Here is a 27,725-nt window from a genome sequence, read left to right as displayed (position 1 = left end):
GTTTCTGCTGGATTTCAAGTTCAGGATGCCATTTTTTTAAGTAAGTGACTTTCCTAGAAAGAAAGGGAACAAGAAGGGATGACAAAAAATTTTCTTTGATTGAATTTAACTTTTTGATTGGGGTGAGGATGCAGGTTTGTGAAATTAAGAAGAACAGGCAGGCAGGTTCTTGACTAGAAAAAGTTGAGGAATGTCTTTTCCTCATCCTCTTGTTCTCCTGTTCAAGAAGGTTTATGTGTCTTGTTTTTCTTTACTGTTTTTTTAAATTAAGACATAGAGCAGAGAGGTCAGAAAACAGAAGATGTGATGAATTCCAGTGAAATGTGTTTTAGCGTCAGATGCTGGGTGTACACTGTTGAAAATAAGTACATGAATCTATTTTAATAACTGCTTTAATTAAAAAAAAAGTTTTAAATTATAAATACTATGGATTGCAAACAACATAAGACAAAGCAAATTGTACAGTAACAGAGATGCGCCCACATATATATTGTATATCAAATATGCGCCGCTATGGAGTAGAAATCCATTGTTTTTGGAAAGTCAGTGAGTATTTCCAAATAGATGTTGCATTGCTGAGGCTATTCTAGGCTAATAGGAAGAGTATTTGAATTGTTCAGCAGCAATCTCTTCAGTACTTGTGTCATGACAGCAGATTTCTAAAATGTTACTAAGCCAAAGCCGTTCTTAATTCCTTTGATGAGTGCAACAGGGAGTGAGAGCAATTATCTCTAAATTTAGCTGTTCTTTTATTCTTAAACTGATGTATGTTTCCCCAAAACGTTAACAGAGTAGCTTCTAAACACTCAACATTCAGCCTTGCGAAACTGCTTGCATGCCATTCAGTTCAGCTATGTTGCTCAGTATTTGTGGTGTGCAATGAGCCGCCTGTGCCTATTGTTTTTGTTCCCAGATTAAATCTCTGAAGGCTTTGGCTGTCTTAATCTCCATTGAAGTCACTGGGATCTGAAGACACTCACAACTTTCTTAGTACGGTGCTGTTTGCTGTAAGTGTTAATATGGTCAAAGGAAGACTACCCACCAAAGACTGTAAGCAACAGTAGCAAAACCTTATTATTTTTTACAAACACTAATGCTACCTGGGGACCATTTCATTCTCCAAATGTACATCTGTTTGAGCAAAGGATTCCCAGAAACAAGTAACAAGAATATTGAGACCATTGCTCAATAACCACAGCTTTTATTTGGCAATAGTTATTGAGACCTGGAAGGGTTTTCCTGGGCTCAAAACTTGGCTGTTTCTTGTAGCGATGTTTCCAGTTGGGTTGTATGGATTATTTCATGTTATTAGAGCTGAATACTACTTCTCTACCATTTCAGATTTGCTAGTGCTTTTATCTTGCCGCAATATATTTGTATGCTGTAACGTACAGCAAAATGCCATTGTAATTTTAATGTCGGGCGTACCCACTGTGAGTCTCAGATTTGTATTGCTCTGGGGAATGTGTCTGAGCTCTTTCCTTTTTAAGCCCAGTTGAAGGAGTGCATCCAGATGCATTACTTTCAAATCTTATACTCAAATGTTTAGGTGGAAATGAAGTGTGATCATTGTAACCTGGCCTTTATGTGTTTGACCGCAATTCAGCCTACGTGGTGCCATGAGACAAGGGTGAGCGGATGCTCTTACTTCTACAGCCAAAGCACACACATCCTTCCAGACAGAAAGAACTCATCTTCTGAAGCAGCAGGTAAATGAAAGAATATGGGTAAAAGATTTGTGGAGAAATGGGAAAGGACATTTAATATATTTAATCTTATTATACATTTTTCTACATTAAAAGTCAACAGGCTGCAAATATACTTTGCTACAAAGCTTTTTGTAAGAAATATCTCTATAAGAAAATACATCTCATTAAACATTTCCTGTAAATAAATTATCACACATAACTGTGTTTTGTAAGAGGAAAAGGGAGAGGGTCAAGCTAATGATAAAAGCTCAAAATTGCTGAGCCTATTTCTGCGACCCCACAGCTCCATTTGGATTACACTTTCTTGTACACATAATTGCAATGAAGGCAACAGATCTCCTCTGCTGAGCATGTGCTGTCAGTGTAAATAACACAGATTTGGTTCCTGCGCTTTTTCAATATCTTGAAATTATGCTATTTCTGAACCTTATTCCTGTTTTAGGTACAAGAACTCCTTTGAAATAACCAAAGCGGAGCTGATAGGACTGTGAGACTGAAGTCTAACTGAGACTGTTAAAAAACCCCAGAACCCCTTACGGCAATTAAAAAATAACTCCAGTAAGGTAAGAGACTTATGAATTACTCTTAATTTTCTTTCCTTTCTCTTTTTTTAGACTCTTAAGTCTAAAGGCAATGTATTCTTATTAGGAAATCTAAGCCTCAGTGGGCGCATAAGGTGTAACTTCAAAACAACCACTGGTAGAGATGTATCAGTGGAAAAAGTGTTTTAGGTACAGGATGACATGGTCTCAAAACTACGTATTGGTGTATATATGTTCAGAACTGATGAAACAGAAAAGTCTTGTGTGTTACAAAATGTGAAACTAAGTAAATTACAAATGGGTAATTACAGATTAGCAGTAGGTCAGTTATAGAACCAGACTTCTTAAAAGAAATATCAGACTCTTTATCAACATCTATACACAAGAATTACTTGTGAACAAGTAAAATGGACAAAAGTTTAAAAAGAACTGTGAGGAAAAAAAGGATAGTCTCCATCCTTCAACTTCTAACTGCTACACAAACAACACAGAGTTGTTTCCATAGTCCAGGTACTTCCAGAATTCCTGACAGAAAAATCCAGAGAAGATCCCTTTAGAAGAGATCGAGTTCATGTTAGATACATGCCAGAAACTGGTATGCTGCATCATCACATGATGCATAATAAGTCTTCTGTGGCTCTACCATATTTTCTTGCATTGTTTTCTGCAGGAGAGGAAGTGCCAACTTTTTCTTTGCTACCGCTAAAAAAGAAATCCATTTGCAGAATGCAATCAGATTTAGCATTAATAGCAAACTGTAGCCCATTGCTACTATTGAAAAGTAAAACTTTGAGTTTATAGCAGTACAATCTAAATTCCCCAACAAGTGCCTACATCTTCTGGCACAATTTCATGTCTCTTAGTGTTGAATTTCTAGCACTAAGATATTACTTAGATATTCAACACTCCACTATCTCTTTGGAAATGTCTATAATGCAAGTACGTTTAGGAAAAGAAAGAATATTTAGGTCTAATGAGCAACTGCCTGTATATAATTCTGGATTCAGCATGCATGTATTTGTTCCATCTGTTCAATCCAATGTACACTAGCAGTAAACCGAGACAAATACAAGCGATTAAGTGCCCTACTATGACATTGAACTACATAAAGCATTTCAGTTCGCCTAAATATAGAAAGAAAACCCTGTTTAAATGACTCTGATTAGAGAAACTGCTTGCTGTCTTGAAATGATGAGGTGGCAAGTTCTCACCTTTTTGTGAGGGCCTACAAAATTCAGGACTCTCGTAGCAGTCCTGCAAGCATGCTTTCTTTGCTGAAGCGTCAGCCCTGCATGACAAGTGTATGGAGATTCACAGTAACTGTATTTCCATCCCTCGCACCTGCAATGTATAATATTTTAGTCACTGATAATGTGTTGACAGACAAGTCTTCCTGGAATGCACAGCTTCCTATAGGAGTACAATGTATACAATTTATTTAGCAGGCATTGCCACGGTGGAAAATCACTGCAGCCCTTATACTGGCCCCTGGAACATCATGGGACAACACAGCAAGGTAAATGGCATTAAATTTCCACTGTACTTATTTGCATACTAGCATTTCCCACAGGCTGTACGAGTTATTTACAGTTATTTACTGCACAGTGGGAAATCTCTGGCTGCTCCGGTGTTTTCCACCAGCTTAAAAAGAAATGCATTTGATGTGACTTTTTTCTACTCCTACCTTGTTAATTTAGCCATTCCTCTTTCACATGCAGTCCTCATTTCCCAGCATACTGTAACACATTAAATACAGAAAACCAGTCACTTAATACTTAGTACTATCTACCCTTCAGATTTTCTGACACACGTGAAGTCTTGATTTAGAAGAAGAGGTTGCATCTTTCCATACTTTGCAAGACAGCCCTTTGGCACAGTCACATCGCTGGAAAATCTCTAGTCCATGGGAGCCTTTCTTGCGCTGCTTGGTGCACACCTCCCCCTGATGCAATACAGGCTTGCAAATTTTGGTCCAGAAATGGCGAGCACAGCAGTGTCCCTCAATACAGTCTGATGACCGCAGGCAGGGATCGCCTTCATGTCCTAAAAAGAACAATCAAACTGTTTTACCTCAGGGGAAAATGGAAAAGGACAAATTCTGAGCTGCAAATGAAGCTCAGAAAAAGGAGAGATGACATTTCAATCTGTGGCTTTTTTGAAGGACGTAAACACAAGAAAAGAGATGAATTAGGAAGGTTGGGAGGTTCAGAAAAGTAACTGTTAAGAACTGCCAGAAGACTTACTGAAGAGAAATTCAGCTACAGGTTTGTAGACAAAATGACAAATGCATAATGACATTACTCTTACAAGAGGAGGATGTGCACAATCTTGTACAACTGAAAAGTGAACTTTCATTCCCCTCTAACACAGGGAAGAAAGCAGATGCTATTTCAATCAGAGGAAAGTGGTGGTCAGTATTACCTTGCTTTTAGAATTGTGCTCTGAATTCTCTTAATAGAGATTCACAACCTCTGAAATTACTATGTATTGCTGGTGTGTGCTGCTGTATTTAAATAGCGTAATGTTACTGATAGCAGAATGGTGAAGTGCAAATGTGATCTTACCTTTAATGTGTGACAGCTTGGACTGCGCCCTCCCTAAGTTTTGCCATCCCAAATCCTTGCTAGCATAATGACTGTTCTTCTTGTTGCGTGGCCCCTCTAGTGCGGGGATGTGAGGTGTGAGGATGTTTTCAGTTACTGGTACACAAATACCTGTGAGGAAAAGTCAGTCAGTTGTAGATTTCAGCAAGAGGAGAAGAAGCCGAGGAACATACTTGGGCCAGGATCAGTATTGAGACCATTAAAGTGAGGGGGGTGTTGGGCTCAGCTTTGGTGACTTTTGGCTCTGTCACTGATCCCTAGCCTGTCTTCACTACAGCTGCACTTCACTTCCTATCACAGAGTCTTGCAGTCTGACCTCCTGGAGACTGTCTTGGAGACATCTCCTCAGGTCTCAGGAAAAGAGTATGGGAATGCAAATAGTACAATTACAACAGAAACCTCAAGAGGGAGTAACTCAGGGATTCACTGGGTCTATTTTGCTTCCTTAAGGATATGGGCTCTTTGCAGATTTCCAGAGAATTGAGCAACACGGAAAGTAGTGCTGGAAAAATGCTCTGATTTCTTTCTGTCTGTGGCTTCGTCATTTGGGGGGTTTCTCTACAACAAAAGAGGAAAAAGTCTAGTAATAAGGAGGCCTTAATCATAAAAATACTATTAAAGAAAGTGGAGAAAAGTTTTAAAGATAGATACATTAAAAACAATTAATTGCTAATGGAGTAGAGGAAATGATAACGATGACTTCAGGTATGGGTCTGTTTCAGGGAGAGGAGGAAGGCAAAAGAAGCAGGGGAGACTGAACAGCCTCTAGCATGGCACAGCTCTTGGATTCTGGCTCACAACGCACCGTCTGTTGGAGCCGATTCTCCTTTCCCTCCTTGCCTCTCCTTCCAAGCCTAGCACCATCCAGTTCTACATTAATATGAAAGCCACAAATCCAGTCACTCTAATTTCACTCTCATGTAGCTGATATTTCTACTTGGCTGGTTCGGCACCAAATTTCCCTTGTCCAACACCACAATGCATAGATAACTTTTATACAGACTGATTAGACTGCTTACTTATGCAGTTTTGAAAATAAGATCTTAGTGTTTTTTAGAAACAGAAGAAAAAGATCATTCAACAACTTTTCTAAGCCAAAGAAAAATGGGGAGGACAAGTAGAGCTTATAGAGTATGTTATTTTCAATATCTGAAGGGATTTTATCTTGGTTTAGAAAAGGAAATGCAGTCACAAGGAAAAATACCTCTGCTGAGAACACTCGGAAAATCTATTTTCAGTAGAACTGTCAAAATGCTGTTGGTTTTTTTTTTTGAGGGAAAACAAGAAATGAGTGATGTACCGTTGTTGCAGCGATTCCCCGGGCAGCACATGCCATCTCTGTGGCACCGTTTCTTCTTCCTCCGGCACAACATGCACGCAGATGATGCTTGATGAGGACTGTGACAGTACCGCCCAACTTCACATTCCTTGTCATTGGTGCAAGGATAGATCTGGAGGACAAAATAAAAAGTTTGCAGTGACACAGCATATATACTGTGTGCAGTATAAGACATGCACATAGTACATTAAAAAAAAAAAGTTGAAGAAACATAGAAACATACAGGTGAGTTACCATTCATTAAGCTAAGAGATGCAGTTATCTTTACAGCAGCCTTGTCCTTGGGCTCAAGCTGCTGGTGGAGCTGGATCACTGCCTCAAGAATGACAAAACTACAACCCATTCCTTTGGTGGTTTCATCTTTTCTTGCCTTAAATATATGCTGTCACAACAGAACTTATATTTTTGTGTGTTTCAGGATACGTGGGTCTCTCATTCATAGACAAGAGTATAAAATTCCACAATGAAGGGAAACAGAGCCAGAGTGACTCCTCTCAGTCACTGAAAGCACACTCTGCAACAGGTAACTTTTACGTTTAGATCGGAACTCCAAGGAGGCATTTTTCTTTGACGAGTGCCAGATAGGATAAGAAATTCACATTCTCACAGTGAAGATAGAATTACAAAGGTTGGTAAAGACCAACCACCAGCCCATCACCACCATGCCACTAAACCATGTCTCTCAGTGCCACATCTCCTTGTACACCTTCCAGGGACAGTGACTCCACCACCTCTCTGGGCAGCCTGTGCCAATATCTCGCCACTCTTTTGAGATGAAATTTTTCTTGATATTTAACCTGGACCTCCCTTGGCACAACTTAAAGCCATTACCAAGTTGTGCCAGCCTATGAATTTTGAGGCAATCCACATCTTCACCAGACTGGTGCAAGCTTCTTCATGATTGTACCATTCCACTCCAACCCGTACCATTCAGACTCTTTGGAAGTGAACAACCATCTCTAATCAGCATTTAGCTTTGATAGCCTTTACTTCATTTAAGTACGTACTATTCTCCTTAAGCTTACCAACTGCTGAACAACATCCCTAATATATATATCACAGACTATGGTATACAACACAAAATCTCTTGGACATATAATTGCCTGAAAGCACAGACACAGACAAACCAACATTATCCTGTAGAAAAATTGACTGATTCCTAAAAAGAAGATATGAAGGCACTGTATTCTCCCATTAGCAAGAGAAAGGTCAGTAAGTATTCCTACAAAAGAAGAAAACATAATGCTTGAAAGAGACATAACGACACCACCATTTTCCAGGATCCCTTTTGCTGAATCCCACGTAGCTTCAACTGCACTGTCTGCATCTAATTTTAATTATGAGCATAATAATGGGCATTTTAATTAATTTTAAATAAATAAATAAAAATTAACCTGCACCTAATTTTAATTAATTAATTAAATTTATTTATTTATTTAAAATTTAATGGGCATTTTAATTAATTTTAATTAATTAAATTTATTTATTTATTTAAAATTTAATGGGCATTTTAATTAATCTTAATTAATTAAATTTATTTATTTATTTATTTGAAATTTATTGGACATTTTAATTAATTTTAATTAATTAATTAATTGATTGATTGAAATTAGGTGCAGATTAAATTTTATTTATTTAAAATTAATTAAAATGCCCATTTTATAGATCTTTTTAATTAAAAATTAAAAAATTAATTGAAATTAATTAATTAATTAATTAAAAATCTTTAATTGAAATGCCCAATCATAGATCTTTTTCCATTTCTCAAAATTATCCTTGAGGAAATTTGTTTAGATAAAAAGATGAGAATGAGGCATTTTCTGGAAAATGTTTACACCTCCTCAGCTGATTTTCTCCAGCATTTTAAACAAATCAAAGTGTTGCTTTTGCTGTTTTCAAAATGACTACTGCAATTATGTATTCAACACAAACAAAAATCTCAATTTTCAATGTAGAATGATTACTTCTAAAATATTTTTTAATCAAGTCTTGATTATACTGCTCTCAGAAAAGAAAAACTTGGACGATGTTGAGAATTTGCTATGAAAAGTGTTCCTTTAGATGGAGGACAGCCTGCTTCTCCGTCTTTCTGCTATTCTCTTGAAAACTGTAGAAGAAACAAAAGGTCAGATAAAAACACTAGTGCCTTTAGCTGGGCAGAACCATGCCATTTTCCATATGATTTCATTAATTGTCTTCTTTTTCAAAATTTATTTTACAGTAACTGAAGAGCTGGCTGGTTATTTCCAGAGTGGTGCTGTTCCATTACTTCTGCCCTATGAATATATGCATCTTTGGAGAATGAATAGAGAGCACAGCTGTTTGGAGAACTTGACATATGTAAAAGGCTTTCTCCCTTAAGAGTAAGTATTTCCTCTCAAGTTCATCCTCATTCATCAAAGAAGGTCAAATCTTTTAGCTAGGAGCAGTGGTAAGAGACAAATGCAAATGCTCACCTTTGTGGTACTCAAAGTATAACTGGATTTCCCTTGTTCTAGGAAACCAGACCTAGATAAAGTGCTCTCCCTTCAACCTTATTGGTCCTTTTCCTCATTTTTCCCAGCAAGAAATAATTAATCCTAATGAATAATTACAATATAGTTGAATCAGAACCCTACTAAACTAAATAACAGAAAATTCAGAAAAATTTTGTATGAATCTGTGCATGGTTTTACTGAGTTTGGAAAATATTAACACTGCTAGCAGGGGAAAATGCAAATAAAAAACAGATGAACAAGCTGTAACCTGGAGATGAAGGCATTTTATATCCTTGTCTGTCATCAAGACCTTCATAACCACATCTTTTTTCCAATATGGGCATGTGGCATACACCTGCAACTTGTCAGCAACAAACCTACTTGCAGTTTTCTTTGGTTCCTCAAATAGCTTTTTTAAAAAAAGCTGATCCTAAATGGTGCTAATGAATATCTTGCATACCATATCTACTGTCTGTTTTACTTTTGGCTGTTAGGCTGAGTGACATTTAAATGATACACCTAATTGCTAGATCTCAACTCAATCTTTAGGAATGGTAGAAGTTACATAAGACGCTTTAAAAATTGCTGAGATAAGAGACACAACTCCTCCTCAAGTCTAACTCTCGAGCCCTGGCCTAAGCAAAGATGACATTTCTGAAATTAAAAAGTAATCCAAAACATTTACCTACCCAAGGGAAATGACTGCAGCGTACCCACAAATTGTCCTGTGTTACACGTAGCCTGGACAAAACTGTCAAGTCTATTCAAAACTCCAAACAACCAGCTGCCAGCCAGCTCCATGAAAAACCTTCTTGCAAATTGCTTGATGCCATCAATTGCCTTGATTTTTCTTCCAAAACCACCATCTATTTGATATCCTAGTTATCAGTCACGGGGAGCTTTAAATAAAAATGCCTACACAGCCTTGTCTCCTAATCAGTAGACATTCATTAGAAATAACTCATGCCTTCTGCGATACAATTAATCTATCTCCACAGTATTCACTGAAATACAAAAAACAAAATATAGTACCTAGTCTTGGCTAACAGCAGGGAAAACATGTTCATATTTGTCTCATTGTCAGTAGTAGTTGAGCATCTTTGTATAAATAAGTATATATATTTTAAAATACAGGAATAAGAAAGTATATTTGTAGAAAAGCATATACTAACAGTTGTTCATGGACAACTCAAGGTTTTCAGAGTTTCCTACCTCAGAGCCTAAAACACAGTCTTTACATTGAGAGAATAGCAGAGAACATTTCCTATACGCAATGCAAAGACCCAAATCAGTCCCAGATGGAGAGGGAAAAAGCAAGCTGTAAACCAGCTCTACTTCCCCAGCAATGATAACTAATTCTACAAGGCACTTCATCCTTTCACATTCTTCAGCTATACATATCATTTTCGGGTCGTAAATCTCTATTCACTAAACATGGCTTTGATATTATGGGAAACCAGATGAAACTGAGATAAAATATGCAGCACTCCCTGAAGCTGCATTTAAGCAATCTTATTTATTTTTTTAGCCCAGATTACAGGCAGTCATGTTGTTGTAGCATGGTATAACCTACATTTGCCAGTGATATTCATATTTTCAGATTGTTTACTCTGATGAAGAGCATTGAAGAAGTAAGACGCTTTCTCCTCAGTCATTCCAATTAGTTTTGTATTCTTCTATAGAAGACAGATACTGAAATGGTGCTGCTCTTTCTGAGCCAAGATGTCCACTCTACATCTATTGACCAAAGCTAACCTTTGCCAGCTAGGTTTAAGCAGCACATAAACATAAATCTTTTCTCTTTAACAAAGAGGGAATATGAAACTCCATTCCTGTCCTTCCTGAATTTACACTCTAAAGCGCAAAAGCACACTATAGAACTATAGAAAATGATGCAGATAATAGAAAGAAAAAACTGTTTTGTTTTGTTTTTTCCAATCCTTCCAGGACTATGACTAAGGCACTTATTTTTTGCATTAAATTCACAGTGAGGTTGAGGAAAGGAGTGACTGTCTAGCTTTCATATCCACCTAATGCCATTCCTTTCTTTTGCAGTGTACAGAAGTGAGGTTTATTTTTACCTTTGCCTTCTCCTTTTGCCAGAGATCTAATATAGCACCTTTTCTCAGCTAACTGGCAATGAGGCTTTCTTGATAGTTTTCTTGGAGTCATTTACTCTCTTGCAATGTGGTCACCCTGAACCACAGAGTTTCACCACAAGCTCAAATAGCACGAGTGCTGGAACCATTGTGCTGTGGAGTCAATCAGCCCCAGTCTCACTGTCTGGCACTACAAAACATAATGCAGAAGCACAAGGGAGGAAGATAGATGCTGTAATGTGCTGAAGGGTGAGTGAATAGTCTGATGGCAAGCACTTTACTGAGCTGTGGGAGATAAGGGTTTGAATTTCAGCTTGGCCTCCAGTATATATCTGAAAACAGTATTCCCAGCCAGCGCCTTAGTCACCAGGCTCTCATTTGCTCGTATTATGAGATCTCATTTGTTTTCATGCTAAAGCTACTCCACACTGTACTATCAAGATATGTCAGAAGAAAACAGGAAGAGCAACTGGCATTTTCACCTAAGCTGTGTCATCACTTATCCAGCACAAGTAGTCCTAAACACTGCTGGCTTCAGATCTACCTCCAACACTGAGAATAGCTGTGCCTAAAAAAGTGATACAGTAGAAGAGATATCGCTACAGACTTGCCCAGAAGCACCTCACTTTTTGCTTGTGTTTTAAATATCATAAAGTCCACGTGCAGAGTCAGTCCTGACAGATGATCATGGCTACTACCGCTTCCAGCAGAAGCAGCAGCAAGGAGGTTGCTCAGTACTCTTTTTCTATGGATGATGAGCAGCACTCGAGAAGTCTCACAAAAGGAAGGGGCTACAAGGGAAGTGGTGGAGTCACCACCCCTGGAGGTATTCTAGAGACATGCGGTTATGGTGCATAGCCTTGGCAGTGTTAGGTTGGACTTGATCTTGAAGGTCGTTTCCAACCTAAATGATTCTATGAACCATATGAATGATAAGACAGCTGTGCTTACTGTACTGAACACCTGGTCAGCTTCTCTGTCTAACAGTTGTCATGTGCTGGTTACTAAGAGCTGTGCTAAAGAACAGAAGAAAAGCCTGTACAGCTGGGAAGTAAGAGCACTACGAATCTACTAGGTCAACCCTTCATTACATACACAGTTGTCAAAAGGGTAGCAGCTATTGCAAAGTAGAGACAGAGGGCACCAGGAAAGGGACACACAGATTATCCTTGGAATAGCCTTGATTCCTAGGTATCAGCATATTAGAAATCAAATTTAGGCAACTACTCCTAGGCTTGTACATCCCTTGTGACCCCCTAGTTACTAATACCCCGTGCAAATATCTATACCAGTAGGTTAGGCAGTCACATCCATAAATGCCTTTTTCTGCTGTTAAAAATAAATAACTAATCTGTTTTTAGCTCACCTAGATTCACACACCATAAGACAGTTCACCAGCAACTGGTACTGCAACTTGGTCTATTACTCACTTTTCCTAATGAAGACAAGGTTGTTTTCCCTATTTGCATTATTTTTATAAAATTTAAAATAATGACTGTAAAGTGAGTGGAAGCCAACCTCTCTACAGCCAGCATGCTAGCTGGTTGATCACAACAGGCCTGAGCTATAGAGGGGAGAACAACGTTTCCTCCCTCCAGCTACGAGATGAACAATAGAGCTTGTTGGTCATAGTCTCAGGACTAAGCACATTGCTTAATATCCCACAGCCATCAGGCATGATGTAGCAACCAACTGGCTCAATCCTGGTGATCACCTCTGCCCTGCCCAAAGCAGGACAAGGAGAAGAACTCTCCTTCTGATCAAGGACTTTGTCCTTCAAGAGTCAACACATGAAATAGCCACAGGGGTGCCGGGTCTGCTTTTGCTTTTCTCTCTCTTTGAAGAATTAGTTAAACCAAAGCTTTAACGAAATAGCCCACAGTCAAGAACATTTACAAAGAATGCAATTTGTTGAATGACTCACTGGTTAGACCTGATCCTGAGTGGGGATCTCAACATCATTTTGTCTTTTACCAGATTTACATTGATGGGACAGATGCACACACCACATGTCGCCTGTAGAGCTAGATAAATATGTCACACATAGGATTGTTCCCAATAGCCAATTTAGAGGAGGAGTGAAGATTCTACCTGTGAAAGTCAGTGAGAGGACCTAATGGGATCTCACAGGACACAAACCTTTGCAACAATGGAAATAAGAACACTTCACTCAAAACCACATAAATTGGATAAAGAAAAATGGAAGAAAAAAATAACTAACAAAGAAAACTCTCTTCTCCTATAGCCTTTTTTTTCTCCTGCAAGACAACTGAACTGCTTTCTCAAACATACTCAGACAATCCATGTCTAACTGACAAACTTCACTCCTCTTTCTCCTAGCTGTGAAGCGAGCATTTAAATTAAGATGCGGATGGGAAATGATTGTCATTAAGTACTATTTTGTTTTTAATCCCACATGACAAAAGAGCTTATCAGCAGCCATCTGGAGTAGTACAGTTTTCCCACAGCACTGCTGATGTTGCTATTTTCTATTCTTAGCTCTACACAAGCATAGATGATAGTGAGGGATCTCACTGTGCACAAGCAGAATGCCGCAGTTAATTTATCCCATGGAGGAAATCACGCTGTGCTCTCAGACAGCTCCAGACATGGATCCTGACTCGGACTGATCTCACCAGAAACTCTCAACTCCCTGTGACTGCTAGGGCACAGATTGTTCCTGAAAGTAAAACTCTCTGTAGTTGCAATGAAACAAATTTACTCTGTTGAGCTGCCATGATAAGCTTAACAATTCAGTTTTTCTTACCAAGCCTCTTTCTTGTTAAAACAATAAACATCTCTTACCCATTTCTCTGCCAGAGCTAAAGAGAGAAAAGCACCATCTTCTGCTGCTAGATTAAGCACAGACACTTTCTTTTAGCAATAACTTATTTTTAACTCTTCAACTTAAAACACTGCTGTTCTGAGGTCTGATTCACAGACTGACATAGTGCTACATCATGGATGTGTATGCTGCAGCCTCCAAAGATCATTCCTTCCAACTGTGTGGCTAATGGCCCCAGAAGCCTGCATTATTAAGACAATAAATATTCGTGTTTGAAAGTAATACTCAATCTACTTCTAGACCACCAGGGGAAGAACATGCAGTAGTCCAGCTCTCATGATGTACTAGAGCCAAAGAAAACTCAGATCTTAACAACCCTAAAACAAACCTCAGCGAGGTCTCTCTGAACAGGCAAGGCTGCAGGACTCACGTGGGTCCTGACTCAGGCTTTCCGCAATCTCATCAAAACGTCGTGGAAAACAACCTCCTGTTCTGCAAGCATGGAATGAGCTGTATTTTCAAGTAACTTAAAGGCAAGAACACTATACCCAAAATGTATTTGTATGTATGTTTTTATGAAACAGAACAACATAAAACTAACACCAGCATATAGTATATCTATGTATCGTAGTTCCCAATGCAGCACAGCTATGGGTCTTCCTGTTCTATCACACCTTTAAGAAAATTATTGACCTCAGAATCATATTGGTGTCGCTTTACTGAATCATCCCATTTCAGAGAAAACATATTGCATTTCCCCTGCACTGCGCACACTGCATACATGTGCTCAAGTTTTCCCTCCTTCTCATGTTTCATGACCTTGGGATTACCTAGCAGCGCTTCCATCTCAACATTTGGAGAGACCAGGAGCATCCTATGTTGCAAACATGAATCTTGATTGGTACCTTACAAAAGACATGATTAAAAGAAGGTTCAAAAGTTTGGGGTCAGTTTGACTCCCCATTTTACGGGCATTGTCACTGCATGATTCATACTGCCTAGCAAACGACCAGCAGTAGTGTTACAGCAGAGAGCATCAAAACAACATTAGGTAATCTTTGAAGCCAACAATGTAGTGATAAATCAGTGTGACAGGAAAACTCTAGATCTTGATTTTATGTCATTTTTGAGTGCATCACCAAAGATTGCTTGAAGAATAAAGGTTTGTTAACACACGCTTTGTTCTATGTCCAACCTTTTCAGCAGACTGTTCTTGGCTTTTATCTCTGCCTTTTCCCCACCCCTTTTCTGATGATTTTGCTTTTTAGTTTTGTCTCTAATTGGCTATTTATCATCTGTTTCAGAGTAGGATTCTTCAGGCTTTTTGATCAGCATGTTTACTGCTATGGATGAACAGTGGGTTGCCAAAAAGAGCTTTCCCTCTGAATCTATTAATTCTAGAAGTATGGGTTATTTTATCCAGACATATTACCAGATGGAAACAGCAAGCTGATCCTCCAGCACAGAAAGCACCAGGTGTTAAACAACAGGTAGATATTCAGATATTGCGGTTGGGAATAGAATAACATTGCTGGGAACTGGCAGCAAGTTGCTGTTTTTGAGCACCTGGGTCTGAATGTCCCCAGGTCATGATGCACTTTCAAGGTGGAGCTTTTGCTGGGAATCATCTCTGTGCAAGCATACGATCAGCGAGAAAGATGAGATTTTACCTTCTATAGAACTACTACTGAGGAAATGAACTTCCTTTGCTTTTAAACTTTCACAAAGTCTAGAAAAAGAGGGAAACCCTGTCATATTGAAATCAGTGCAAAAATTCCATTTGTCTGCTTTGAAGTCTGGAGACAGAATGCTTCCAAGTTAGGAACACTTGTGCAATGTCTGCAGTCCTCATCCTGGAAATTATTCATAGGTACTCCTTGCAGAATACACTTTACACTGCAGAATGCACAGCATTTAAGACACCAGTTTTCAAAATGCAGTTTCTCTAGTCCTCCTATTTATAAGGACAGCTCTGAAGAAAACATGAGTTCATGTCAGCTGGAGAGACAGCCAGATGCTGAATGTCTGAGAGAGATGAACCGCAGTCTCCACTTCAGCAGACTGCTGACTGCAATCTGACATTGATACTGAATGTCAGCATTATTAATCCTCTCCCTGATGGTCGTTTATGTGGGAACACCTGGCTCATATGCCTTTCTTTCTATCCCAGTTCTTTCTCTACACATCAAAAACCACTGTCATCTGAGATTCAAAACACCTCTGCTCTGTCTCTTCCTACTCTACATGAAACCCTCTGCAGTGTGATAGTTGTGACCACTCTTTTGGAGGGGGAGGGGTAAAATGAGAGGGACCAAGCCAAGCATCTCCAACTGCAAAGCAACTACAAAGAATGGAAATCAGGCATCAAAGCAAGCTAGCCCAGCTTTAATATCAGCACAGACTATGCACCGGATCCCATTCTTCTCAGTGCAACTGCAGGAAAACACACACTATGAGAGCCACAGCTCCTCACCCTGGCCTGCTGCAGCAGCAGTTGTGCATGTACAGGGGGCCAGCAGTGCTCATGCACAGGGGGACCACCTGCAATGGAGCAGCTGCCCTGAGGAAGGGCTTGGACACAGAACCCTGCAGCTCAGGCAACGTCTGCCTGTGGTTGGACATGCACTGTTGCCTGTTTGACTTCTCAGCTACAGTAAAAGCAAAAATTGTAATATGAGACTATTAAGGCAAATTATCACACTCTACTCAGAGGAGGACAGAGACAGCAGAAAAGGAAAGGACCCTGACAGACAGTGTCATTAAAAAGTCATCGTGCTCTTATTATATGATTAACTTAGAGCTGCCGACCCAACTTCAGCCTGTGGTAAAAAGCTTAGCAATCAAGGTTTCAACACTATTTACCATTTTTTTTCCTGTTCTTTTAAAATGCTCCTAGCTAATTTTGCACAAACAAGAAAACATGAACAACACAGCAAGGCAAGAATAACTTGTGAGTAAAACCAGATGAACACTAACATATTTACATAGTGTAATGACTTCACTATTAATTCAAACAAACCCAGGCCCCAATTCTCAGAAGACAGAGCTGAGCACATGCGGTCCAGGAGGCAAGAACAGGGTGGCTCAGACTGCACTGATGTCTGCAGCCCCTGAGCGAGTAGGGGCTGCTCAAAGTTTCAGTCTACAATAGCCACTGAGGGACCATCTTTCATTCCAGACATCGTACTCTGGCTACACCCTCTTCTTGCTCGCGGATTAACTATATATAGATCAGATCTGGTCCCCATCCTCAGAATAAGCTGATTCTGCAGCTAAGAATTCTATTTATCCTCCTCCCTGCTACATTTTACCGTACCTTCTGAAAATACATCTTTTAAAGCACACTTTTCTGGTCTGAAAATAATATTCTTTATGTGGAGCTATGGAATCTCTTCCTTGTTTCTAGATGTCTTGGAAGTTAATCAACAAAGTCATTAAAAAGCTTAATCCCCTGTGCTTGGCACAACATCAGTCTGAGAACAGTTTCCCTGTAACAGCCTTTGGAATAAATATCCATGCAAGATTTGTTTTTTCCTTATACTGGTCACCCGCACTTTACAGTGGGTGGCCTTTCATTTATCCCATTACTGTACTTCCACTTCTGAAGCTAAGCCAGACACAGCAACCTGATACTACTTTTTTTGTTCATGCAACTCTATTGTAATGAAAAGTTCCCCATATAACTGATAATTGTTAGGAAAGCCAAAGTAACAGGAATCATGGTTAAATTGCACTACCTTCTTGACAGCTTTTATTCTGAAGGATCTGGGTTCTCCAGGAGAACACTTTGTTGGCAAGCATTTCTCACATTTAGATGCCCCGGAAGGCAAACATAGTCAGCCCATTCCTGAATACCTCTGGTTGGCTTTGTTTGCATGACAGCGCTGCCCAGAGGCAGAGTGTAGATGCTGTGCCTCCCTGTAATTGTGTGGTCAGTTTTTTAACTGCTACTCTACTTGATGAGAGTTGGTTTTGTTTGCTATTTTTTCCCCTTTTTCTTTTACACAGATAGAAAGAGAATAGAGGAAGTTAGATGACTTTGCTATGCCAAGCCCACATAAGAAGTCCACATTACACAGGTAACTGTTTTTCAGCCACTGTGCAGTTAACAATAAGATTATTTTCCTTTTTCTGAACTTGTACCCTTCCTTTCAGATGCACCAAATATAAGCGACTCCGAGCCTTTGACAATTATCCTCTTTACATAGGGTACAAGTACAGATCAGGACAACCACCCAGTCAAATATGAAAAAATACATTCCTACTTTCAGGTCTCACTCATGAAGTATATTGTATATAAATAAATTGATTACCTGAAGCATATTTTACAGTTGAACATACTCAGCCTATTCAACAGCTGCCATACATTTCTTAGAGCACAGCTTTCCTTAAGTTCTACTCTGAAAGCAACTGTTGACCATGTGATATGACAAAGGAAGATTTCCTCATTTACTTTATTTGTTAGCGTTTGTTAATAGATTTAAAGGAGATATGATTTATTGTTTGCCTTGTATTTTGCATGCAATCCCAGATGAAGAAGAGGGAAGAGGGAATAAGAAGATTTAATTGATAGGTAAAAATATTTATGTCTAGGTCCAGAGTTATTCATCTAGCAGCAATGAAGCTATTGAAGTGCTCAATGTTCTTTTTTGTTTCTGCCTGTAAGAAAACGAATATTTGCAATAGCTTACTATACACAGAGCATGATTTACCTCTTAAGCAATGGATTATTGTTACATTGCAAGGAGGCAGAAAAGCAGACCAGACCGATGTGAACGAAAGGTATTTCATTGCTAAAAAGTAATGAAGTAATGCTAGATGGCTTTTCTCATTTACAAGAAAGGTATTTTTCTATATAAAGCAATTCCCTTTCATTTTCCTGCTCTTCAAGTTCTCCAGGAGACAGGGCTGTACAAAATGCATTGCACATGGTACTGGTGGGACCACACATCTCCATGGCAAGGTGCCCTTTGAACCACGTTCTGGAATTATGCTCTGAAGAGCCCTCAGGCTCAAGGATTTCTCTCCACTTGCACTGAGCCTGCACTTACACTGATGGACTGCACACCTCTGAGGAAAGAGCAAAACCCACTAGGCAGCTCTCCATATTTGCAAGATTCTCAATTCATCTCAACGTTTACAAGTCCTATGAAAAACAAAACAAGAACAAAAAAAAATCCCACCAAAACTCAGACATTGCAACCTTTCGTGTCAACCACTCAGTTCTGAAACAGGAACAATTCCTATTGGCTTTAGATATTTTCCCAAGAAGGAAAACAAGGCCATAGTTCTAACATAACAAAGCATCACCGTTAAAATGTTAGAGCATCTTCTAAATCAGTTGCTGCTGCAACATAGCATTTTGAATCCTGTCCAGATGAGAAAGAGTAGAAAGTTCTCTCCCTAGAAAAACTGAAATGGTATTTTCATTGCTATTCGTAGTAACAGTGGCAACAAATTTATCAGCTTCTACTGCATCCTGCTTTACAGGTGCTAATTCTCCTTTGGAGTGCAGATGCTTAAGCTAACAAAGGCAGGAATAACTCCCTTCGTCCCAGGGGAGCTGAAGGCTGCTGCAGAATCCCATTTCCCGCAGTGGGAAGCTGCTGCTCTGAACTCTCCTGTAAATCACTTTCCAGCACCTGGGCTATCTGGGGCCTTGCTGAAGTTATGCTGTTACAAATTTGCATGCATACTGTCATAATGCATTGCAAGCTCTGGTTTTATTCCTGAAAACCTGCTCTTGGTCCCTTTGGTGCACCTTTCTCATTTTAATCAACAGAACCTCATTTAAACATGACATTTTCAGAACGCTGCCGAGCGACAAGACAGTGTTCCGCCTTAAAGGGCTGACAGTCAAAATACATACTGTGAAAAGACATGCTTTGTCCCTAAAGGAAAAACATCTTCATCGTTATAATTCATAGAATCACAGAATCATTTGGGTTGGAAGGGACCTTAAAGACCATCTAGTCCGAACTCCTGCCATGGGCTGTGTGCCCCCTACCAGATCCTGCTGCCATCCAGCCTGGCCTTGAGGGACTCCAGCAATGGTGCATCCATGGCTTCTCGACGGAGCCTCTCTGGCCGTGGCCTCATGGTGAAGAATTTCTTCTTTGTATCTAATCTAAACTAGATATTCCTTGTCCTATCATTACATTTCCTGGTAATTTAGATGATGTACCAAAGTTGTTATTTGAGGGTGTCAAGCTCTAGCTGAGCTAAAAACAATAGGCATAAAGACATACAAATTGATATTTACCAATTACTTAAAACTTAACCTAACTTGTAGATAGTACATAGTGTACTTACTAAGATTTGATATAATTTAAATAAGTTTGTCTAGGTTTATTCAGTGGAAAAGATCTCTTTTTCAAGTAAACCAATGCAAACATGCTGAGGCCTACAGATTGAATTTGTAAAAGAGCATCGCAGTCCCTGTTATCAGCGTAGACACAGGGAGAAGTCCCTCAGTAAATCCTACAATACAAGTACTGATCATCAGTTAGGCTTCTGTGTACTGTAAAACATTAACTGAACATGCAAATACCACTACATTGCTTTTATGACATTTTTCTAGAAAATTTTTAGAGAAAATAAATGCTCTTCTCCAAAACATTCCTCTCCAAATATTTTCATATTTTCTCCCAGTTAATATTGACAAGATTAACCATGCTTGATCATGAGATTTGGAGAAGTAAAGGAAGAAAATCACACTAATGCAGTTAGACCACTTTTCCTTAGAAACAGAACAAAGTCTGTCTACACACACCTTCAAAGTCATTGAACTCAATATTTCTCTTCCAATTTTTCAAGATCTAGTAACAAAAAATTGCAAAATGAAGTGCAATTGGAGACACTCATAAATGTCAGCATTAGCAGCAGTGCTACAATCAATTATACCAAGAAAACCCAGCAGTTTGTAGACTAATGGCCAGAAGGGACTGCGTGCTAGGAGCAAACTAAAGAAAAGAGATCCCCTGATGCCTCTTTGAGCTACCTACACAAACCTTTGCTGACCTTCTTTCCTTGTTTCTTTTCAGAGCCAGCTTCTTTTTACTCAGGGATAAGCCACAGTTGTTTACCATATACCAAAAGATTCAAGTTAATTATCTTAAAGTCTCCAAGTCAAAGTACATATGGTTTCGAAATGAGAGTCTGTCTTAGGCCTGTCTTTCATGTAAATACACACACACACTCAGCTGAATGGAAAATGCCTGCATGTTACAGATTTCCAAGGAACGTGCAGTAGTACCCTTATCATTCTTATCGGGTGTAACTCAAGAAAGGCTTTTGAAAAGTTCAAAAGAAAAGCAGCAAACTGTTGTTTTAATGAGGCTCCATTAGGCAGAACTCTGTTCATGACTCTCCCAGATCATTGTTTTCATTAGCACGCTACATGAATAACTGCAAAGCTATTTGTACAGCACTGGTTGCTCGGGTGCAGACTCCCGCTCTGAGAGGGCTGTCTTTTAGATGTGCAATCCAGTGCTACTATTATCTTCTATGGAAAAAAACCCAACACACTGGTGCAGAAACCTGCAGAACGGCAGTTTTGTGGCTGGCCAACAAAGGGTCTTTCCCAGCCAAAATCTGACAATGCCTTCAAAAAGTCAATTTTGTACTTCCAGTACAAAACTCTTGCAAAGCTTAAACATCCTACTTTTATAGGCTAACCAAGCTTATAAATATTTAAGTCATTAAACACGTTTGCAACTCTAAAAATATTTTTAAAACCATTAATGCATTCAGAAATAGCAGCTGTACAGCACTCCATAAATCTACTCTCTTTTCTGCATGCTTTGAGCAAAACCTTTTTCAGTTTCAGAGTTAAGATCTCAGTTCAGTACTTATAGAACAAACACATCTGAGAGAATAAAGCCCACTACTTTTTGATCCCGAGCCTTTCTTCATACGTAATTACAGCTAAGATTTAGATTGCTCTGTGCAGCCACAAAACTTACTCTAGCCCAAAACTCCCACATTCCCTCAATTATGGCTCTGAATATCTGGCTCCTGGTGGGAAGACAGAAAATACCTTCAGATCTGTAAGTCAAGCCCAGCTGAGAAAGGTGCTGGTTCGCTTTGCCTTCTGCTTTCAGCTCTTCCTTTACTACCGAATTTGAAGAGAGGAAGGGAATCTTGTTTCCAAAAGTCGGAAACTAACAACACTTCAGGCAACAAATGTTACTTCCAAAAGCTCCACCACTTTTTAACATTAAATTGAAACATTACCCAAGAGTTTAGAACTGAGCAGTTGATGTAAACTCTGAGAAGAGAATCACCAAAAAACACAAGCAAGAAACAACTTTTAACAAACAAATAAAGAAAGAATCTTCTTTTCTATAAAAGCCTCAAGAATAGCCCATTAGCAAAAGGGCAAACGACAATAAAAAGTGCTAAGAATGAGATTTGGGTGCTCTTCAGAGAGTGGTTGACATCCATAACCAACACTTTCTTCTAGAAAATCCTATTTAACACACATCGGGATATCACAGGTTCTGCCAGGCTATCATGCTACCACATTCAGGATTTCAAGCTTTTGTGCTTGAAAAAGCATACCATCTATCCTATGTGCACATGCTAAAGCGTGAATGCAGCTAACTGATGATTTCTTTTTTAAAATGTCTTCACTTCTCTGAATCTATATGAGCACATAGTGGAGAGATAACATGGTGGATCACACTGCTGTATGATGAGTAACAACAAAATGCCACAAAGAACACATAATTTGCAAGTATCTTTATAGCAACATCATTTGTACTTGTAATTTCTTTCAATAGTTTCAGACTAGACCTGTGTTGTCCTAAGCAGACTAGGAATAGGGACTCCAGTGTAAATGCCAGAAGGGTTCAAAATTAGCTTTGTAGTGGATTTACAAAGAATGAAGTCCAAAGCCTTTTAGGATATGTCAAGAAACAAAATTGAAAACACAGCTATTCCAACAAAGGATCTGTATGTACTTACATACCAGATACTGGCATACTTGCCATGTAAGAATTGGGTTTGGTTAACATAGTTAGGAAACTCTTCATTTAAATTTTATTTGTATCTCTCTTTTGAAAGGAGCTTACTATTTTCTTTTTTCTTTTATAGGCCACCACATTACATGTGACCAAATGTACCTATTTAGTGAAAATGGGTTCCATTAGTATGTAATCTTATCCTTGCATTGTTTTCTTCTGAAGGAAAATAATGGGGAACAGGTGGTGATGCTTAGCATCAGGCTCCTGTTTCTAGAATTACAATCTACTGGGAGCCACCAGCAATCTCTGAGAGCTGTCATAAGCACTCAGGAACTAGTAAGATCCAGAGCACACTCAATACATTAAAGCGTCTTTTTGAAAATTTAAGTAGGTGTGACAGGAGAAAACTGGCTGAATGGCACAAGGATCCTAACGTGTCCCTGCAAAGGGTCACAATTTCCTTCTGCATCCCACAATAAATAACTCAACCTGGCCTCCATTTCCACAGCAGAAATTAGACATTTTAAAAATTCAAATAGGTACCACATGCACTATAAACCTTTCTGGTTTAGCATTCAAATGGAACCGCATTCATGTTGATGGAAAATATGGGATTTAGATTCTCCTGAAAGAATATTAAAAAGCTGTTCCTTTACACATATTTATCCCCCCTCAGTGTCACAAAAATAGCTGTGTCAATACGTATCTCCTTGATTTAGTTTGAAAACCAACTGATATCACACTGCACAAATAGGTTTACCCTGTGGGTCTCAACACCACATGACAAATGGACATTTCTTTCAAATAATTCCATTTGACCAACCACTACATTTTCCAATGCATTCTTTTGAGTCAGAAATAACACAACAGCATCACTGAGAAAGAGCTAAACAAGCAAACTAGCATTTAAAGCCATTCTTTAAAATTTGGCATCAAAGCTGAGGAGACAACATACATTTGGCATGGCACATTCCAGGCCCACAGAGCTTTCAAAAAGCACTTACTGAAGGCTGTCTGGTATCCCTGACTGTTCTGTACCACATCTGCCAGGATACACACTTGCATGAGGAAATAGTTTATGCAGGTTTGGTCTGTGGCATTGTAGTTTGGGAACAACAGAAATTAAAGGAAGATAAAATTATTTGCAGGGCCAGATTTTCTGTTTTTGGAAATTGGCAGTCACCCACTGATTTCTACAGGCAGATGTCAAGTTACACCAAGTAGTCATATTGTATTTCTTGCATAGATGTAGAACGGCAACGTTACATTATGATTACTACAGTTATTTATTTTTGAATGCCTTAATCAACGTCAAAGCAGTTCCTGCACATTGAGGTCAGTCGAATTTGGTCTAATTTCAGCAGATTTGGGGCTGGAGCATATGTATATTTAGCCCTCTTTGGTCTCACCTGAGTTAACTTTCCTCTAAAACAGAAGGCAGCACGACAAGCTTCAATTCTACAGAAATCACATCCTCTTTCAACAGTGCTCAGCAAATTCCTTTATTGAACCTGATTTTCCTCAAAGGCTTAATGCAAGGAGAATCCCCTTTCTCTCAGAGGACATTCCATGAGAAAATGACAAGGTGCCTGTTGCTTTGAAGACACTACATCAGGGAAGCTGCCTTACAGCTTCCTGCCAGACAATCTTAGTCCACAAACCCAGGAGAGATGGCAAAAGACGAAAGTGTTAGGAAGAGGATGGCAAATGCATTTATTCCCTTTTTCGTATCACACTAACAACATTTTTTTTATCTTTAAAACGTGCTTTTAGGATGAGTAGCAACTTTTTTGTTTTGTTTTTAAGGAACAATGGGTTTGCAAAAGAAGTTTCAGTCTTAATTAGTCTCTCTACTTGAAATCAGGTTAGTGGTGTAAGGGATTACGTTAAAATGTCTCATCAGATCTATTCAGAATCAGCAGAGTTCTTAATTTTCTTAATACAGTAACCATTTCCCCACACTGATGACTCCAGCTAACCTGCATCCAGATACAGTAATGGAAATCCCTTTGGGCTTTTTGCAGCACCATTAAAGTTCTCAACTAGAAGACAATCACAGAATTATTATTACCAGTGATGACTGAACCATCAAAATTTCACAGCTTTATCCTAGGGAAGGGTTCATCTCTAGCAGATGAAATCATCTTCTTACTCATCTTGTGAAATGACTAAATTTAAACTTTGAGAAATGACACACGCAGAAGTTGATCGATGCCATTTTTCAAGAAACTTGATTCAGAATCACTCCAAACATCTAACTACTCTTCTACAGGCATATAGAAAAAGTTGCTGTGCTTTTACCAGTAATAAGAATGAATACTGACTTTTTTTTTTTTGTGCAGAGACTAAATGCCTGATTTTCATGAGTCTCATTTGGTGCTCAGCTTTTGTTACCTTCAATGGATAATGTCTTTACCATCTTTCTTCAAAGAACAGAAATCTTCATTTTCAAAACCATACGTTGCCAAATGCATCTCTCATAAACTGTATCACTCTGAACTAGCCGGGGAAGGGCACGTACACAGGAATATACATATTACATGAGGGATGGAGTTCATGGTACTGTGATGTCAACAGTTTGCTGATAAACTCATTACTTTTGCCAGACTGCATTTCTCCATAAGCAGAACACGAGTACTTCATGGCAACACACTTTGTAGACAAACTGCATTGCCCTACATTTGACACAGTCGTTCACCCCTCTCAGTTTGTAAAATCTGGATCCAATTTTCAAATGAAAGATCACTTCACTGAACATTTATTTTTACTGTGGAATTACTTTACCAATGTTTGGCGAATAGGCCCTTTTCAACCTTGGAGGTTATTTATTTAGATTTTTTTCTCTTCAAAACATTGGTGGAAAATGTTTGCTCGAGGGGCACCACATGCTTCTGATCTGATGGCTGACTGACTTCTGCTGCCTAGAAAGCACCTTGTCAGCAAGTACAAGTAGGGACGGGAGGTTAAATGGTTGATACATATCAAAATGAACCGGGAATCACAGCCCCAGCTTCAAAAGCCTGTCAGATAAATTGAGCTGCAGTCTAATTTGGAGTCCTGGGAACTTAGATTCCTGTATGCTAAGGAGTTTGCAGAAACAAACTACAACACTGCCAAGAGATAGATAAGGAAGAACTAAACACTCCAATGCAAAAGCTGAGAAGGATGAATCCAACGACAGCCTGCTAATAAAAGAGCAAATATAGGTTCCCAAAGCTAAACTTCTCCTAGCTGCAATAAATCGCAATGAAGGAGAAAGTTTCTTAGAATCGGTAAAAAAAAAAAAAACATTGTGAATACAGCACTTTTTTGTTGTTGGTGTAGGATTAGAAATAAAAGAGCTTTTTATCCCAAGAATTTTTACAGGGAAGTGAAGCAGTCTCAATGAAATCTTGCTGTTTCCATTACATTTTTTTTCTGTTTCTACTTAACAATTAACAGCACTCACTCAAGTTTTGAAGCTTCCAGCAACACTGGAACCAGAATATTTTTTTTTTTAAACATTGGAGTTCTGAAACTAGATGTGTTAAATATGTACCTCTAAAAACAATTATTTTCAAGGTAAGTTTAGGAAAACTACTGTGTATTTCACAATATCATTTTCAACCACTGTGCTTCCTACTGGATTTTTTGACAAATGACATCATTCTGTATTAATTTCATCTGTGTCCTTCCTCCCTGAAAACACTCTGTAAATTATGTAAATTGTCATCTAAGTCATCATCCTCCGAATGTTTTGAGTTCCTAAAAGTATGTATTTATCTCAGAAAAGAGCATTTCTGCACACTGGGGAAATTCAGGTGGCTTTTTTTCTTAAGCAAAGAAATGTTACTGCAAAAAGAAAACAATCTCCAAAACTCCAAATCTGTGTTACTCTTACTAGTGCATTTCCAACAGCAATAGCAATGCTGTGGTGACAAGACGCAAGTAGCAAACCACTATTTTTATTATGAAGTTATGCACATCTGTATTGCTTTGGGTTGCTGACATTGCACCAGGTAGAGGGGACTTGGGAACTTCTCTATTTGTGAGCCCTTCCATATAGAGGAGATAATGGCTATCAGATGCCCAGTACCAATACAACTTTTTCCTTGAATTTCTTTGTGTGATATCTGCCCACACTCTCTTTAACAACAATTCTTTGTTTTAAATATATCATCTTACAATAGCATGATATCCCTGTCCTGAAGGAAAAATGTAGAGGTTTGGACTTATTTTTGAAAATGCTTGACTCGAGAAGTGACGTAGACAATGGACTAGAACAGTGAATCAGTTCAGTTGGAAAAGACTCGATCATCAAATCCAACCATCCACATAACGCTACAAGTCCACTGCTAAAACATGTCCCTAAACACCACATTCACATATCTCATAAATGCCTTCAGGGATGGGGGACTCCACCACCTCTGCCGGCAGCCTGTTCCAAACCCTTTCCGTGAAGAAAATATTCCCAGCATCCAGTCTAAGCTTCCCTGGGAGCAACTGGAGTCCACTGCCTCGTGTGCTCTCACTAGTTACCTGAGAGAAGAGACCAACACCCACCTCAGTGCAACCTCTTTTCAGGTAGTCGAAGGGATCGATGGGGTCTCTCCTGAGCCCCAGTTCCTTCAGGTGCTCCTCATAAGTATTGTTTTCTAGATATCTATGACAGCTAGGTAAGCAGGCAGATTTTCAAAAGCCAAAAAAAAAAAAAGGTGTTAAAATATGAGATTTTTACAAGCAGCCAAACACAGGATAGCAAGTTGCTTCTAACTCTGCTTTAAAGAAGGGAGCTGACTGGACTTGGTTGCAGCTATCTGAATACACATACCATCTGTGCCACAAACGTTAAAGGACCCATAACGTCAATCATGAGTCACAGGAGATCACATCTTGCTCTCAAGTACAGCAGAGAGGCAGTGACTCTGCCAGTCTACTTATTAAGTGTGGGTGGTGGGAACTGTGTTTGAAGAAGCAAGTATTTTAAACACATGTATTAACCATGACTCTTGACTGGTTGGGAGCTTGCAGCTGGAAGAGGAGATCAAAAGAGTTTTCCGGTGCATTTTTGTTGTTGCTGTTTGTTTTGTTTTTAATACTAACAATTCATTAAACTGGAGCTGGTAACAGGAGACTGCATCTGGGGGGAGTGGCAGAGGAAACAGTATTTTCAGGCTATGTGAATTCCCACTTTTCCCTGATGTGGAGGGCATCCCTGTCTTCAAA

General features: G+C 39.0%; 1 protein-coding gene across 2 annotated transcripts in view; it reads right to left on the bottom strand.

The window, feature by feature from the left end:
- Positions 1 to 1,735: 1,735 nt before the first annotated feature.
- DKK2 (dickkopf WNT signaling pathway inhibitor 2) overlaps positions 1,736 to 27,725 on the bottom strand; it is a 153,929-nt gene continuing 127,939 nt past the window's right edge. The window contains exons 2-4 of one of the 2 annotated variants that reach the window (XM_042872205.1): positions 6,155 to 6,305; positions 4,816 to 4,965; positions 1,736 to 4,294 (exon numbers count right to left, since the gene is read on the bottom strand). In XM_042872205.1, coding sequence (XP_042728139.1) covers positions 4,044 to 4,294; positions 4,816 to 4,965; positions 6,155 to 6,305 — 552 coding nt within the window. In that variant the 3' untranslated portion in view covers positions 1,736 to 4,043. Of the gene's footprint in view, positions 4,295 to 4,815; positions 4,966 to 6,154; positions 6,306 to 27,725 lie in introns of those variants that run through there. The other variant, XR_006179123.1, reaches the window with a different exon arrangement.

Source organism: Lagopus leucura, unplaced genomic scaffold (genome assembly GCF_019238085.1).
Source record: "Lagopus leucura isolate 7727_CA_CO unplaced genomic scaffold, USGS_WTPT01 Super-Scaffold_100004, whole genome shotgun sequence".
Taxonomy (NCBI): Eukaryota; Metazoa; Chordata; class Aves; order Galliformes; family Phasianidae; genus Lagopus; species Lagopus leucura.
This window is presented reverse-complemented; position numbering and strand designations above follow the sequence as displayed.